At 44.3% G+C, this 14,698-nt stretch overlaps 1 protein-coding gene across 3 annotated transcripts in view; it reads left to right on the top strand.

Annotated features, from left to right (window-relative positions):
• The first annotated feature begins 3,248 nt into the window (after positions 1 to 3,248).
• cadm2a (cell adhesion molecule 2a) overlaps positions 3,249 to 14,698 on the top strand; it is a 189,634-nt gene continuing 178,184 nt past the window's right edge. For all 3 annotated transcript variants that reach the window (XM_062406362.1, XM_062406364.1, XM_062406363.1), the window contains exon 1: positions 3,249 to 3,712. In XM_062406362.1, coding sequence (XP_062262346.1) covers positions 3,652 to 3,712 — 61 coding nt within the window. In that variant the 5' untranslated portion in view covers positions 3,249 to 3,651. The remainder of the gene's footprint in view (positions 3,713 to 14,698) is intronic.

Raw genomic sequence — 14,698 nt, forward strand, 5'->3', positions numbered from 1 at the left:
TATAGAATGTCTTCCACAAACAGATTTCAAACCTTCTACTCAAAACAAAGAACAACTCAGTGAACTTGTTCTTTTATCTTTGTGAGGACCGGCTAGACTCTTTTACAGAGTTAGGACATGTTGGGACCTCACAACTTCAAAAGTCTATTTGAGGGTTAAGACTTGGTTTTTGGGTTAGGATTCGATATAGGTGTAGGTTAAGGGTTAGACATTTTGTTGTGATGGTGAAGGTTAGTTTAAGGGGCGAGGGGATGTGTAAGTCAATAAGTGTCCTCATAAACATAATTAAAATATTTACAAGCTTTATCTATAGACTTCCGCAAAATTCAGAGTACAAAATGATCAATGCATCAATAAAAACAAATGCTACATTCTAGAAATCTATAAAGTAACAAATGGCTCCTGTTGTCCTTACCTTGCATTAATCGTTCCACTAACAGCTTACGGATATTGACGAAATAAACAATACAGAGCAGTACCAACCAAAATCGTGTGTGTGTGTGTGTGTGTGTGTGTGTGGGGGGGGGTGTAGTCAATAGATCAACAGAGACAATCTTAGGACACGAGGACACACACAGCAATGATGGAATTCTTTCAGGAGAAACATTGTGAGGTGGCATCACTCTAACACAAGAAGAACATTTTCACAACCTCCTCCACTGCTGACATGAATGATGCCGTCAGAAACTCTCGACTTTGCGCTGCTTTCTAGTTGATGTATTGACAATCATGTATGTGTGCAGGGACGGCTACATTCTTTGAAATTGACGTATCTCTTTTCATAAATAATGGCAGCATAGTTGAACCTTTCTGAAAGTTAATAGTAAGATGTACAAGTATTTGTGTTTACAAGATGTCTTCGTGTCTATATGAAGAGCAAAAAAACAGGATATGAGAAATGTGTGTTTCTGAAAGTACCAGCTTGCAGAACTTAAAGAGCCACAGGCTGAGAGTTAATGCAGGTTATTAGTAATTCTGAATAAAAATAAACATATTCTAGATCAGAGTTTTGTCTGTGCATTCTGATATGATAGTCCTTAAATGACCTGAACAAATATGGAGAAGATGGCAGCTTTAGGCTACATCCATACTGCTACATTTTTGTTTTTGCTTTTTTTTCGGTAGTTAGGATAGTTTAGGAATTATAACAGATATAAAAACGACAGCTTGTCTCCTATGCATGTAAGCAGTTGTGTCATGGAAAAATACTGAATTTAACTTCACAACAACTGTAAGAAAATGCAACAGGGTCAGCGATGCTTGTAATTGATTATCCATGTTGTGTTCTGGAGGACGGTCATGTGATAGGAGTCACATCTCTGTGTCTGACCGTCCAGACTAAAACATGGACCTGGAGTTTCAAACAGGGCCAGGAGCATTTTCACACCTCTCAATTTAGTAGTGGTGGGGACGCTAAATTAAACCATTGCAGAGTAATTGTGTTTTAAACAAAACACATACATGGATGTTGCCATAGTTGCCAGACTGAGAAGACATTGTTCTTCTTCTTCATGATTCATCCATAAAATCAGTGGTGATATGCAGAGTGTTGTCTGCTGTTGCGTCAGACTTGACTTGTTCTTCATAATCGTTCATGTAGCATTACAATGCAGTTTGTGGCTGTTCAAATAGATTTCTGTGATAAACAATCCTCGTTCATTCCTGTGTTTGTTGCTGCAGACGCTATTTTTGGCAAGTGTTCAAAAAGCAGTGTTGTCTTTTTGTGTTCCTGAGCTCTGCCTGGGTCTCAGTATGTGAACACACGTGGCTGCTGCAGACAGAACAGACGTCTGGATATACCCGAGGCAAACAACACATACCTCAGCAGTGGCCTGGCCACCTTTCTGCCCACACTGCTGTCTCATCAGCGCCTTGTATTGTGGTCCCTTCTCTCACTCTACTTTAGTCTTAACAACTTTTTCCAAAAGGGCCATGGACATCTTCCAACCCCTGTCCCCTACACCTACACGACTCGTTGTCCCATCACGTCCCACCGCACCTCTCCACCCCCTGTGATTGTCCTCTCCAAGACAATCTTCAAAGCTCATAGGCAGTTGTCAACATCAATTCTTCAAAGCTCTTTTGACCATGATCATTGGAGCAGCAAAGTTACGACACATAAAACTTGCCAAGTTCATGTGGAGGGACAGTTCACACTCAGAAGCATGTAGGCATGGCTGTTCCTCTGTGTCGAATTCTGAGCCCATTTTACATGTGCACTGTAAATAAAAAGATTAGGTTGTTTCTAGGGTTGGACGCTGATCCTGGCGGACAATAAGACGGTTCGAGTCAATACAGCATCCTAGAAGCAAAGCCTCAAAAACACTGAATTCCAGAATCACACTCAAGTAGCTGAAGCATTTCCCAGTCAGTGGCTGACTCAATGAAGTGACAGCAGGTGTCCACATGAGCCCTCCCACATCTTTTCTGCACCTTGTGTTGCTGGGAAAAATTTACATTTTATTATCTAATCTCTGCCATTAGCTATGTTGCATTGAGTTTTAAGGACCGGTATTTTCAATTCAATTCAGTCCTATTTGTTCACTGCCAAATCACGACATTCACATTAGAATAAAACCTTCCCTTTAAAAGGAAGAACACTCTAGAATCAGATTCAGCATCGCATCGACTGGTTGGAGTGAGCGGAGAGAAATGAGGGAGAAAGGAGTAGTGGGTTGAAAAGACGGGAGAGAAAAAGAGAGCGAGAGAGAGCAAAGAGAGAGAGAGATACTCTATTAATCTAGTAGGACATTTTTAAAGTTTTTTAAGGAGATGTAATGATGCTGTTATTAAATATGCAGCCCTGGTAAATAATGTTTCTCCCTCCAATGTTGTTTTTACACATTTTTGTGTTTGTTATTTACATGATGGCATCCACGTATAGAGACTTATCTACATGTGATATGCATTGACTTAACTTTACTATGTAAACAGGAGTTACAGAGTAATCCAATCTTCCCCAAACCACTTAACTAATTAAGGACATTTCCAGTCAACACATGGGAAAGCTTTTCCGGACATGTAAACAAAGTCTAAAAACCACTTCATTAAAATTTAAATGAACAGTTTTACAGTGTATTTCACATGGTCCCCCCCCCCCCCCCCCCCCCATGAACGCACCCCTCCACCCTCACCCCCCCCCCCTCCCAGCTCAGCCTTGGATCTGATTGGTCCGCGCCCGGCGTCCATCACCGCTGTGGTGGGCGGGACTCAAACACTCGTGTTGCCTGCGCTGTGGAAGTGTGCGCCACAGCAGAGCAGGAGCGCAGCAGGTTCAGCAGCGTCAGGCAGCATCTGTCCCCGCAGGACCACGACTCTCCTCAGCGCGCGAGCCCGACTCTCGTAGTTCACAGTCCCGTCAACTCAGCCCCCAGGAAGTCAGCACCTCTCCGCCGGTGCGCCAGGACCCAGAGGAGCCGATCCGTTTCCAAGAGGCGACACCAGTCCCCCCGGGGTCGTGAAGTCGCTCGTGTGTGTGAAACCCTCCTCCACCCAGGGACACGCAGAGAGAGAGAGAGAGAGAGACCCGCCGCCCGACCCATCCTCAACTCCACCTGGATAGCCCACTACCGAGCTCCAGCGCGGAGAGACGGTGCGGAGGAGAGCTTAGTGCCGAACGGAGCAGGAGCGAGGCGCGGAGCAGGAGGCAGGATGAATCTCAAGAGTCATTTGATTTTCACCCTCTACACCGTTTACGGGATTCTTCTTAAAGGTGAGTCCGGGACGGTTGGCGTGTGTCTGTTAATGTGTATGCTATGTGCGTAAAGTGTGTGTGTGTGTGTATTTGTGTATGTGTATACGCGCGCAATGGTGCAGGCCAGCAGCAGGGGCAGGGTGAGCAAGGGGCAGAACGCGCGGTCACAGGAGGGTCCTGGAAGAAACATGCGGAGCCCTCTCTCTCTCTCTCTCTCTCTTTCTCTCTCTCTTTCTCTCTCTCTCTCTCTCTCTTTTACTTACACACTCACTCTCCCCCTCTCTCTCTCGCACACACACGCACACACAGGGTGTCTGTCCTCGTGCCCACGTGTGCCTTTGCTTGTGTACGTACGCGCGTTCGTCTGCAAACGTGCGCGGTGGCAAATGTTCAGGGGATGGAAGGAGGTGGGGTGTGTGTGTGTGTGTGTTTGTGTGTGTGTGTGTGTGTGTGTGTGTGTGTGTGTGTGTGTGGGGGGGGGGGGTTGGCTCCTTCAGGACACGACCTGCGTGAGGCCGTGCACGGTGGTGCGTCCCTCTCCCGCATCATCCCCGCTGTCAGGTGCTGTGCGTGAGCGATGAGCACAAAAGAAAACGCGCCCTCCGGGACCCGGACACACCTTCACCCGGAGCCCCGCAGCTCCGCGGCTTGTTGCGGACTCGCAGCACTTGAATGAGTCAGAGTCGTTTCACGCACAGAACAGTTCGCTGCTGCTGGTGTCTGTAACTTTAGCAGCGCTCACGCACGCAGATTCGTATTCAAGAATGTTCTTTATTCTATCTGGGTTTGTTGTTTATTCAGCACAGGTCCGGTGTGTTGTGAGCCCGCATCGTGTTGTAAAAGAAGGTTGTTGTTGTTGTTGTTGTTCTCATCAGATGAGTTGTGGATTCATGTGTGTCCGTCTCATCTGAATGACAGGACTCAAAATTCAAATTCTCCAAAGTTTATTGTCTGCTGAGCTCACTAAAGTCAGCCCTCTTCTCAGTTTAAGCATCATATATCCAATATTTACCACTGCTCTGCCTCAGCCGACAGCCCAGGTTACAAGATGGAAACCGATTTGTGGGCAATGTGAATAATATTCTGATTCCCACACTCTGTGAGGATTATACCATAAACATGGTGTCAGCGCACCGGGTGTAAACCAGAAAGGTGACTTTGGGGGTCAAGGTCACTCTGAATTCAGCTTCCTCATGTGTTTTCATAGACGTACAACAAATAAACAACAGTGATATAAAGAAATGAAGTGGAACACACCTTTCTTGAAGCACTGACATTATATTCCATCGTTTTGTTTCTTCAGCAGATCAAAGGCTATGGGTCAATATGAAAGAGAACTCTTAGGCTACAATCATTTGACGGTTATGAATAGAACATATTGAGTTTGTAACTAACATTTTTTTAAACGCTTAAGTTCATATCAAGGTTTTTATACTAAACGATGCACAAACACCACACAGCGTCCACGTCTTGACACATCCATGGAAATGACAAAAAATACATGTTCTTTTCTTTTTTACCACTTTATGTGTGAAATTAAAGAGTGGGCACATCCTGAGTTTCTGGAAGCTCACATTGTGTTTGACAGTGGCGGGCGGGCGGGCGGGGTGATGGTTTTACTCTGAAACAACTTGTCCGTCTGACAGCGGGGGCCACACTCGTCACACTTCAGTTCTGTGGTATAAAAGACCACATTACCCCCCCCCCCCCCCCCAACCCACCCGGATGTATTTAAGGCACCGGATAACAAACGCATGAAAGAGAAAATTATCATCATCTTGACTTTAACTGCTGTTTTCAACACGGGTAAATGAGAAATCCCGAATGAAAGATCCATTTGTGCTTGATTCCCTTGATCATTTGTTGTTGTATCTCTTTGAAGTGCATGTGTGTGCACATGACAGAGCGAGAGAGGGCGGAGGGGGGGGGGGGGGGGGGGGGTGGAGAGAGAGAGAGCCCTCCGTCCTTAATAACCAGACATGATTAAGGCCGTTCTTGACTTAATGAATTGGTGTGTAATGAGGTTTCTTAGGATATCTGGTGTATCTGACAGCTCACACTCTAGCCATTGTTTTCCTCTGTATTCTCCTAAGGGTTTGGCCCACTCATGAGCGTGTGTGTGTGTGTGTGTGTGTGTGTGTGTGCACGTTTGCCTGTGCGCCTGCAAACTGAGCCCCGTTTGTGTTGCCGATGTAGAATTGGACCCAGCACACCGACGTGAGGACGAAGGGAACAGCAGCGTGCTCGTCTCGTTTCATCTGTGTCTCTCCGCCACGCACGCACTCGCATCACTCTCTCTCTCTCCTCTCCCACCCTCTCCCTCACCCTGAAGAGGATAATGCTAGGCTGCTTGATTTGAACAGTCATCTCTCGGTGCAGGACCTATTATTGTATAGGTTTCCACACAGCGGGCAGGTCAGCCTCCACCTGAATGAAGTCCGCCTCGCTGAAGCCACATCCGTTGGGGCGCTCTGTAAATGACAGCTGTTTCAGCCCCTCTGGCCCGACGTCGGCTCGGAGATCCAGATCCACATCTCTGTCCCCGACCGGCCCCTGCATGGGTGATGGGTGGTATAGTGTGAACGCGCAGTGCTGTGATGGAGGTTGTTGTTTACCAACATATTATCCGCCGTGTCTCATGTGCCCATGCCGGAGCCAGAGAAAACAGCCTGTTATGCAAATGCTCCTCTTGCGTAAGAGCTTGTAGCTGAGCGGCAGGTGAGGGGAGAGAGAGGCGGCGGGAGAGAGCGGCAGAGGAGAGAGTGAGATGTTCCAGAATAGAGGAGTTGATGCAAGCGTAATGTGGGAGGAGAGGCTGTGGAGGAGGAATGTGCCGTCCTCACAACTCAAATGTGTGATATGCACACTGGTTGTTGTTTGCCGTTTGGTACGTCTGTTTATCTCCACTGCTCTGTCTGTTTCCTGTCGCTCTGCCTGCCTGCTAGTCTGTCTGTTCTGAACTCTGATCTTGCTAGCCTAAATACAAACCCCCGCTGAGGGATGTGTTTATCCCCGCGGTGAGTCTAAGCTGCTGAAGGCTGACCCTCCATCCCTCTGTACATCCGTCCATTCCTCCCTCGCCTCATCCTCCCATCCTGGTGTGGAGCTTTGTAGCACAGCAGCGTGGGAAATCTTCTGATAACAAGCGGCCTTGTGTGTGTGTGTGTGTGTGTGTGTGTTTGCAGAGCCACTGATTACACCCGAGAAACAAGATGTTCTCTCTTTCTTGCTCACTTGCACTCTTCCCTCCCGCTTCTCTGTGTTTGTGATCTATTCATTTTTCATGGCTACGCTTTGATGGCCAGAACATGTGAGGTGCCCTGTACCTTCTACCGATGCCATGAGGCTTCAATGCTGAGAATCCTCAGTGGAGCAGCACTGGCTCAATGTGAATCACACAGCGAGTCAAACGCACGCACACACACACACACACACACCTCCACTTTGGATTCATTGCCTCTCTCCCGAGGGACTTCAAAGCCAGTCTTTTGTTAGGCCAGGTGTTAAAGACAGTTAAAACAGAAAGGAGGAGGAGGCTGGAGTTGAATGTGGTCAGATTCGGAGCTTACACGCTCTCATGGCTGAGCAGAACAGGAGTGAAACATCCACTTGTTCAAGCGAGAGTCTGATCAATTTCTCAGCTGACTGATCCAGAATCAGCTGGTATGAGCCTTTCACAGACACATGGCATCATCAGCGTTCGCAAATAATGCAGAAAGGATTTGCATTTATCATTACAAGTAAAACAAATTACGTTTTTTTTTTTTTAAATGAAAGTTTTATGTACTCCAGTGCATATTGTAATTTGTCTTAATGGGTTAATTGCACATTCATATCATATGAATAAACTAGTGCATCGGTGCCACACTCAGCTCAGTGCCTCTATGACAAGTTGAATTGAGTGTTTATGCTTTGGGATAAAACAAGGCAGGAAGAGGAAGGACGTCCACAGTCTTCATTAAGCTTAATTAACCCCCATTAACAGATGGCTGTGTGATTGATGGGTGGCAAAAACTCACCGAGTAAGTCACCATCCAGAGAGGCGACAAGTTTTGAGCTGTATGCAAATGTCCTGTGGAGTGCAGAGAGCCAACAACTCAGATCCCAAACCAGCTTGGTGAAAATCTCTTCTGGGCTTTTCTGAGCTTCCAGAAAAGGATGCGAGCACAAAGAATGACACTGCCATGCCAGCCAGGTCAGACATCATCACCTAACTGGGCCGTTCAGTTATATTTGGTATGGAAGGGCAAAGGTTTTACCAGGTAAATATTATTTTTAATACATAGGTAACGACATAAGTAAGATAACAAATTTGTCAAACACCTGTAAAATGATATGATTGATCCACCAGGATACTCTTTTAGTAATTAGCTTTGTGATTACAATGCTACACTATCGTGGGCAGTTGTTTTAATCACAGTTACGTTGTCAGGCTTGAATGGAAGCTTGATTTGAATTTTCATTATTTTAGCCAAAAGCGTTTTCCAATAGAAACATATGAAGGTGATGTTGTGAGCTAACAACCCCCTGGTTAAAAATACAGAAAAATGCCAACCATGTTTCTAATCCCTAAATCAACATTTTCCCTGAATCGATGTAGGATAAAGGTTTTTAGTTTTTTTTTCGTCATCCCGGCTGTCTGTCACAACTCTTCGGCAAGGCGCGTCATGCATCCAGCCCAAAGTGAGAGAAGGGAGAGATCAAATGCAGCCCCCCCCCCCCATGGAGAACAGTGAGATCACAGGCCCACAGGTGGATTCAGCTGCAGCAGCAGAGGGTTGGCACTCTAAATAGACCTCCCACTAGGTGCAAGAAGTATGCAACCTCAGCTTACATATCAGCTGATGGGGCTTTTCTGCAATGTTAACATGCAGCTATTTCTGTGTACAAGTCGCAACATGAACTAATGTGCATTTAGTCAGACTGGTGTGATGAGAGAGTGTAAGTTGCTGGTAAAGCAGTTGGTCACCGCTGAAAGTACATGTTGCAAAAAGCCCTGAAGACTCCACTAGGACGTTATAATGCGATTAGGACGTATACATGTCTACATAATGTGACCAACATCAAAAAGTTCCTTATTTAAGTACAACCTTATTCTGTTTAAGGTAAGAAAATACTGGTTGCATGGCAGAGTCTTATTCAGACTCATCAATTTGTCAGGTTATTTTAGAATGCTGGCGTCCATTTAAACAGTGTCACTGATTCAATACGATACATCATCATTCTAAAGAAACCTGGTGATTTTTGTGATTACAACCTCAGTCAGTGTTTCCTGTTGATCGTGAAATGCAAACATCCCGGATGTTCGGTTTCTTTTTCTCCCTTCAGACTCAAACGGTTATATATACAGTGATATACCATGCGTATAAAGCAGCAGCACATACAGCACATTGGAAAAGCCATGGACTGATTGCATTATTGCGCGCGGGTGCATCGGCCTGTGTGTGTGTGTGTGTGTGTACGCGCGCATGCTTATGTGATGTCTGTATTAGCATTGAATTCCAAAGGATTAGCGAGTGGCTAATCTGAAGCTGCAGTCTTCGACAAGCCATGTGTCACTAATCTCAAAGACACTCCAGAATAAAGAGATGGAAACACAATCTCCAATTTGGATTAAAACTCTCCACACAGAGGCCGGCTGTAATCTTTCACTCCAGGCAAGACAAAGGTAAAAGACGGTCCAAACTGAAGAAAATTAGAAATTAAAGGACACAGACGATGATGACATTATTTCTTTGTGTCCCCCTGCCCCCTCCCTCTGAAACACACACACACACAGAATTGAACAAGTGGGCTCTACAGGTTCATGTATCGTCTCCTCTCTTAACAAGTCTTCGCCTACATAATGTTCTTTTCATGTTATGTGCCCTTTCATCTGACAGCTCCTTTTCATACAAGTCCCCGAGGGCCCGAGTCTGGAGACTTGGTAGCACGTGTTACAGTAATCATTCTCTTTCGACGGAGATAAAGATATGGACAGCCGTGACTCTGACTACTCCCTCAGCTCCCCTGCCCCAACGCCGATATTGTTTGGGGACTCAGTGTCTGTTCTCGACTGAAATGAATTCATCCAAAGCAAAGCAGTGCCTGCATTGTGTACAGAGCCATTCTTACGCACTGAGCCATATTGAGTGTGTACACCGAAAACATGCACACCCCCACGCAAACACACACGCAGACTTGTGCACACACCAAACCTGGCAGTGTACAGACAGAGCAGCGAGAAAACAGCAGACAGATTCTTTTGGTTTTTGCCGACTGTGTTTGATCTGATAATATGGACTAAACAATTGGATGAGCTTAGAAGTTATGACAGCTTTTTTAGTTTTTACCCAACTGCTGCTGTTCTTATGACTCAGATTGAAGGATACCTTTCTCTGTCTAATTGTCTGCAGACATATTTCATTCACATTAAGGTTGAGTTGAAGAGCAGTGAATCTGTGTAATATATTCCAGAAATTGGTTTTTGCATGTGGAATATCTCAAGGAACTATGGCGTTCACCAGTCTTACACTTGAGATTTGGAAACGTGATACATTTTGTATTAATAAACTTAGAATAAAGAGTCGACCAGTGCTCTCTAGCAGAAGTGGTGAGTCATCAGTGTAATTGACATTGCCGATCACGACTACAGCACTTTTAGGACATCGGCAACGACAATTGGTTGTCATGCTGGGGGTTCTGCGTACTGAGATGAGCCTCAACAAACTTGGAGCAATCAGGTGAACAGCTCCTTGTGCAGCAGCGGGGGAGAGGCTTCAGGGTCCTGCAGTCAGTCTGTACTTACCTCGGCTCAATCACTGCAGGGGACTTGCTCATATATAAAGCTGCAACATGCGTCACCACAGACCAACGGATGCCCATTGTATTCCGTTCCAAACAGGCAGGTTTAGAAAGAAGGCTGCACTAATGTGTTGTAAAAGGCTTGAAGTAGGGGGACTGAAGTATGGTGAAGGGACAGAAAGATGCAACTGCTATTTTCAGGTCCGCAGATTTCACGCTTTTCTTCTCGTCCTCTTCTCTTCCTCTACTCTATCTCTTCTCTTCTCTGGGTCTCTCAAGGTCCATTAAAGCCATATCCCCAGTAAGTCCCTCAGGTGTTCCTACAGTCACTATCCTTTCTGTTTCCAAATGCTGCTATGCTACGAAGTAATCCCCCAAAATGACTCACATCCCTTTTTAATACCAGTGTTCATTCCCTCTTGATGGCTATTACGCATTTCTAATAGATATTCAGTCGAAATTAATAATTTGTCATTGCTATAATTTTGTTTGAAATCGGCTTCAGAATGCAGCTCGGTTTGCTGGATCGGCACATGCCGCTCTCTGTGTTTACGCTTCAGTGTAATGATACAGCTTTTCAATATCACACAAAACACTGATTCAGTGTTAAATTGCTTTACTTGTACTTATGTAACGAAATGGAATTATGGCATGATACTAATTGAAATGCAGGATTTACTGCATCCACAAATAACACAGCTATGCACTTGTTTCAGAGTTTGTGGTCTCAAAGGAAGCCTAGAAGTATCTAAAGCTAATTGAAATATAATTCCCTGAAGACACATGTTCGCGTTAATTGACTCTCTCTCTCTCTCTCTGTGTGTGTGTGTGTGTATCAGTGTGTGTGTGTGGGTGCCTGCGTGTGTTTGTATTCACACTATTGCTAGAAGTCACTTTACAGTCCCTTGTCTAATCATCAGTGGTTTCCCCCCCCACATCCTTATTTGTTGTTTGAACACTATTAGACACTCTTTTGCATGAGGACCATTTCTTATCACATCTAGTGTTGTAAACGTATTCAGATGTTGTCTGAAACTCAAATTGAACTTTTTTTCCTTTCACAGTGAATCACAACTGTAATGTTGAGCATTTTTTATTTCAGTCGTTGTTTCTCAGGCAACATACAGAACAATAGGCGTTTGCATGGGAGCAAAAGGAGAATTGTGCAATCTTTTCAGATGGCTGTGAGAATGTGTGTGCTTGGGTTTCTATCGGTGTTTGTTTGTGTGTGTGAGAGAAAGTGAGTGAAACTAGGGAGAACACACATTATATTTAAAGGCTGTAATTAACTGATTACTTTTGAGAAAAACAGGTCTGAAATAACATCTGAGTGAAAAGGTTTTCACACGGTGAACCTTACACCTGTGAACAGGCCCCCACACACACATTCTCACACTTACACACACTCTCGCAAATGTGTTACGATGACTAAAACACAATCAAATCTATCCTCTAAAAGATCCTTTAATGACATACGTCAAAAAGTAAAGAATGAATGTTTATATTCTCAATCTCTGAAGAAGAATGAAGCATTCAATTTAACAGGAGTAGTAAAAGATAATGAACAGTCATAAAATATTAAAAAGAAAATGTAAGATGGTATTAAGAAAACCCCATAATCTTCCATTGATCCCTGTGTGCTTGTAAATGAAGGAACGTCCATTTCTTAGAAAAACAGCAAACAGACATAGCCATAGTTGCTACTTACCTAACCCTAACCCTTATCTTAACCTACCCTTAAAACATGCCTTGTCCTTAAAATGCAATGATTTACATTATGTTGGCTTGATTTTTGTTCCCATAAAGAAGACACAAACACACATACACACATTATGTCCACATAGAACATTTGGATATGTAAAGAGCTAATAGATACACACAGAAAAACAAGGCTGGAACAAATTTGTATGATTTATTACGCATGTTATACTTCCTTGTTTGAGTTAAGACAATTATTCACGTATATGTAATTGATATGTTCTTTACACATTCACTCAGGATTATCGTCTTTGTTATTTCCCTCCTTTTGATGTCTCTCTCTCGTTGTGGCCCTGCTGTCCCACTGTGACGGCTCCCCCTCCGTCGGGCTCAGTGTCCTCTACATTTCCATGTTTCAGACTTTTCCCAAATCCTTCACTGGTTCTAAGTTTGGAGCGGAGCCGCTCCCTGTGTAAAGATTGCTCCGGGCCTGATGTCTAAGGGAGGGAAGATGGAGTCAAGTGAGACAATTTATAACAGTTAAAAACCAAATGAACCGAGACCCTTGGCTTGGGTGAGCGAGCGGCAGCATACATAATGCGCCTTAGGGATTTCACACACACATACATACACACACACACAACCACACACACACTGTGCTGCGCGTGTGCATGTGTGTCCAAGCACGCAAACGCATAACACACAGACACCCCCCCCTTCACCATCTGTCTATGTTTGCCACATTGCAAATCCATTATATGCTTCGCAACATTATTCCCCCCCCCATCCTAAGTGACACACACCCCTAAGCTTACTGCCACTGTCCTCCTCAGTGGAACGATGACAATTTGCTACTGCAAACACATCTTTGTTAAATATGCTGTGACACGCTTCCTCCTGGATTTTAAAGTATATTTTACAGATTTTACTGGCCTGTTGCTGGTTTCTGCCGCTTTATGTGGGAACATTTTCACCTCCTCCCCAGTTGAACCGACACCTGACTTTATTAATCCTGCCTCTCCCAGAATAATAGGTATTTCTTTTTTGGCAGTAAGATTTAATTCTTGCACACGCACACACAAACCTCATGAATCTGGCCAGGGTTTGGCTCAGTAGTTTTATAGCTAACTCATCTGCACTTCTAATCAAATAGATTCCCCAGTCCTGAACCTCCCGCTGAGGAAACAAAGAAGTTATTATGTTTTTAAATGGTCTCCGATTACGGGTAATTTCACCGCCTATCTTAAAGCTATTTGCCTTTCTCTCACTTTGCCGTGGTCGGGTAGAGCGAGCCTTGTGCATTGTAGAAAAAAACCCAACACCATGTAGACAAGTCAGACATAGAGCAGATGCATTCTTTTGGAAAGCAGAATGGTCCTTTGCACTTCCTCTCTGTCTCTCCTCCTCTCTTATCGTCGAAAATGGGGAACAGTTAACTCGATTCCTCCTTTATCTCGCTCATTAGTGTTTGTCTCACAATGCGCTCAATTACTCACTCCATCACTCCCCTGCACCCACAAGTCAGAAGCCTCTACCGGATGAGGCGAATCATAATTCTCTTGTAGTTAGGATCGAGCAAGACTTATTAGCAAGACTTGAGTGAGGCCAAAATTGGCTGTTGGTGTGTTTAAAGTAAATAAAACATGTATTTGTGATGTGGGGTCTTACAGCACAGTTTGTACACTTTACCCTTTTTTCTACTACCGTTTAATGCTTGCATAATTTTTACACCATTAGTCAGAGCCTCGCTATTGTGGCTTTTTAGAATTTTAAATGTTAATCTGTGGCCTACCTGGTGAGTGAATTCAGCAGGATTAGTTTAGATGGATTGGTTTTCAGTTGTAAACTTGGCTGTCTGTTCTGTTCTGGCTTTTGGCAGCACTCATTTATTTGTTTGGGTTGTGTGACATTTCATTAATAAAAGCTTCTTTTTTTTTGTCAGAGCAGAATTTGTCAGAATATTTTTTTTTTTTTAAATGGTTATTGTTCCTTGCAGTGCTCTGTCAACCGATCATATCGTCTTGCCATTTTCTAACAGAACAAGAGGAGTAATAGACTTGTATCTGCAAAAACACACATGATGTGAAATACAAAGTTCAAACAACTGTTATTATGACACATCCATGCAAGTGAATCTCTCTTTTTGAAAACAGAACGTTTCTGTCTGGCATTGCTTCCTTATCCCTCTTTGCAAATTCTTACTGTGGCTATAACCTCGGGTTAGTATGCCAACATGCTAATGCTGCTGTGAGCGTATCCAGTTCAAATGGAACAGCTAATGCTAATCTGCGCTAATCCTCTGAGAAGCACCCTCAGAGCAACATTATCATTCTATTCTATCGCAGAGATGGAGAGAGGAAGAGAGTGGACAAGGAAAAAGAAAATCCTGAACGGAGTTATTGGCATTGTAAACATTAGATCACAACAGCTGACGCCCCACTGGCAACCTTCCAACGCCTATTTCTCCACATGCACACACATGGCAAATGAAACACACGTGCACACACATGACATGAGCTGCAA

This window comes from Platichthys flesus, chromosome 15 (genome assembly GCF_949316205.1).
Source record: "Platichthys flesus chromosome 15, fPlaFle2.1, whole genome shotgun sequence".
NCBI lineage: Eukaryota > Metazoa > Chordata > Actinopteri > Pleuronectiformes > Pleuronectidae > Platichthys > Platichthys flesus.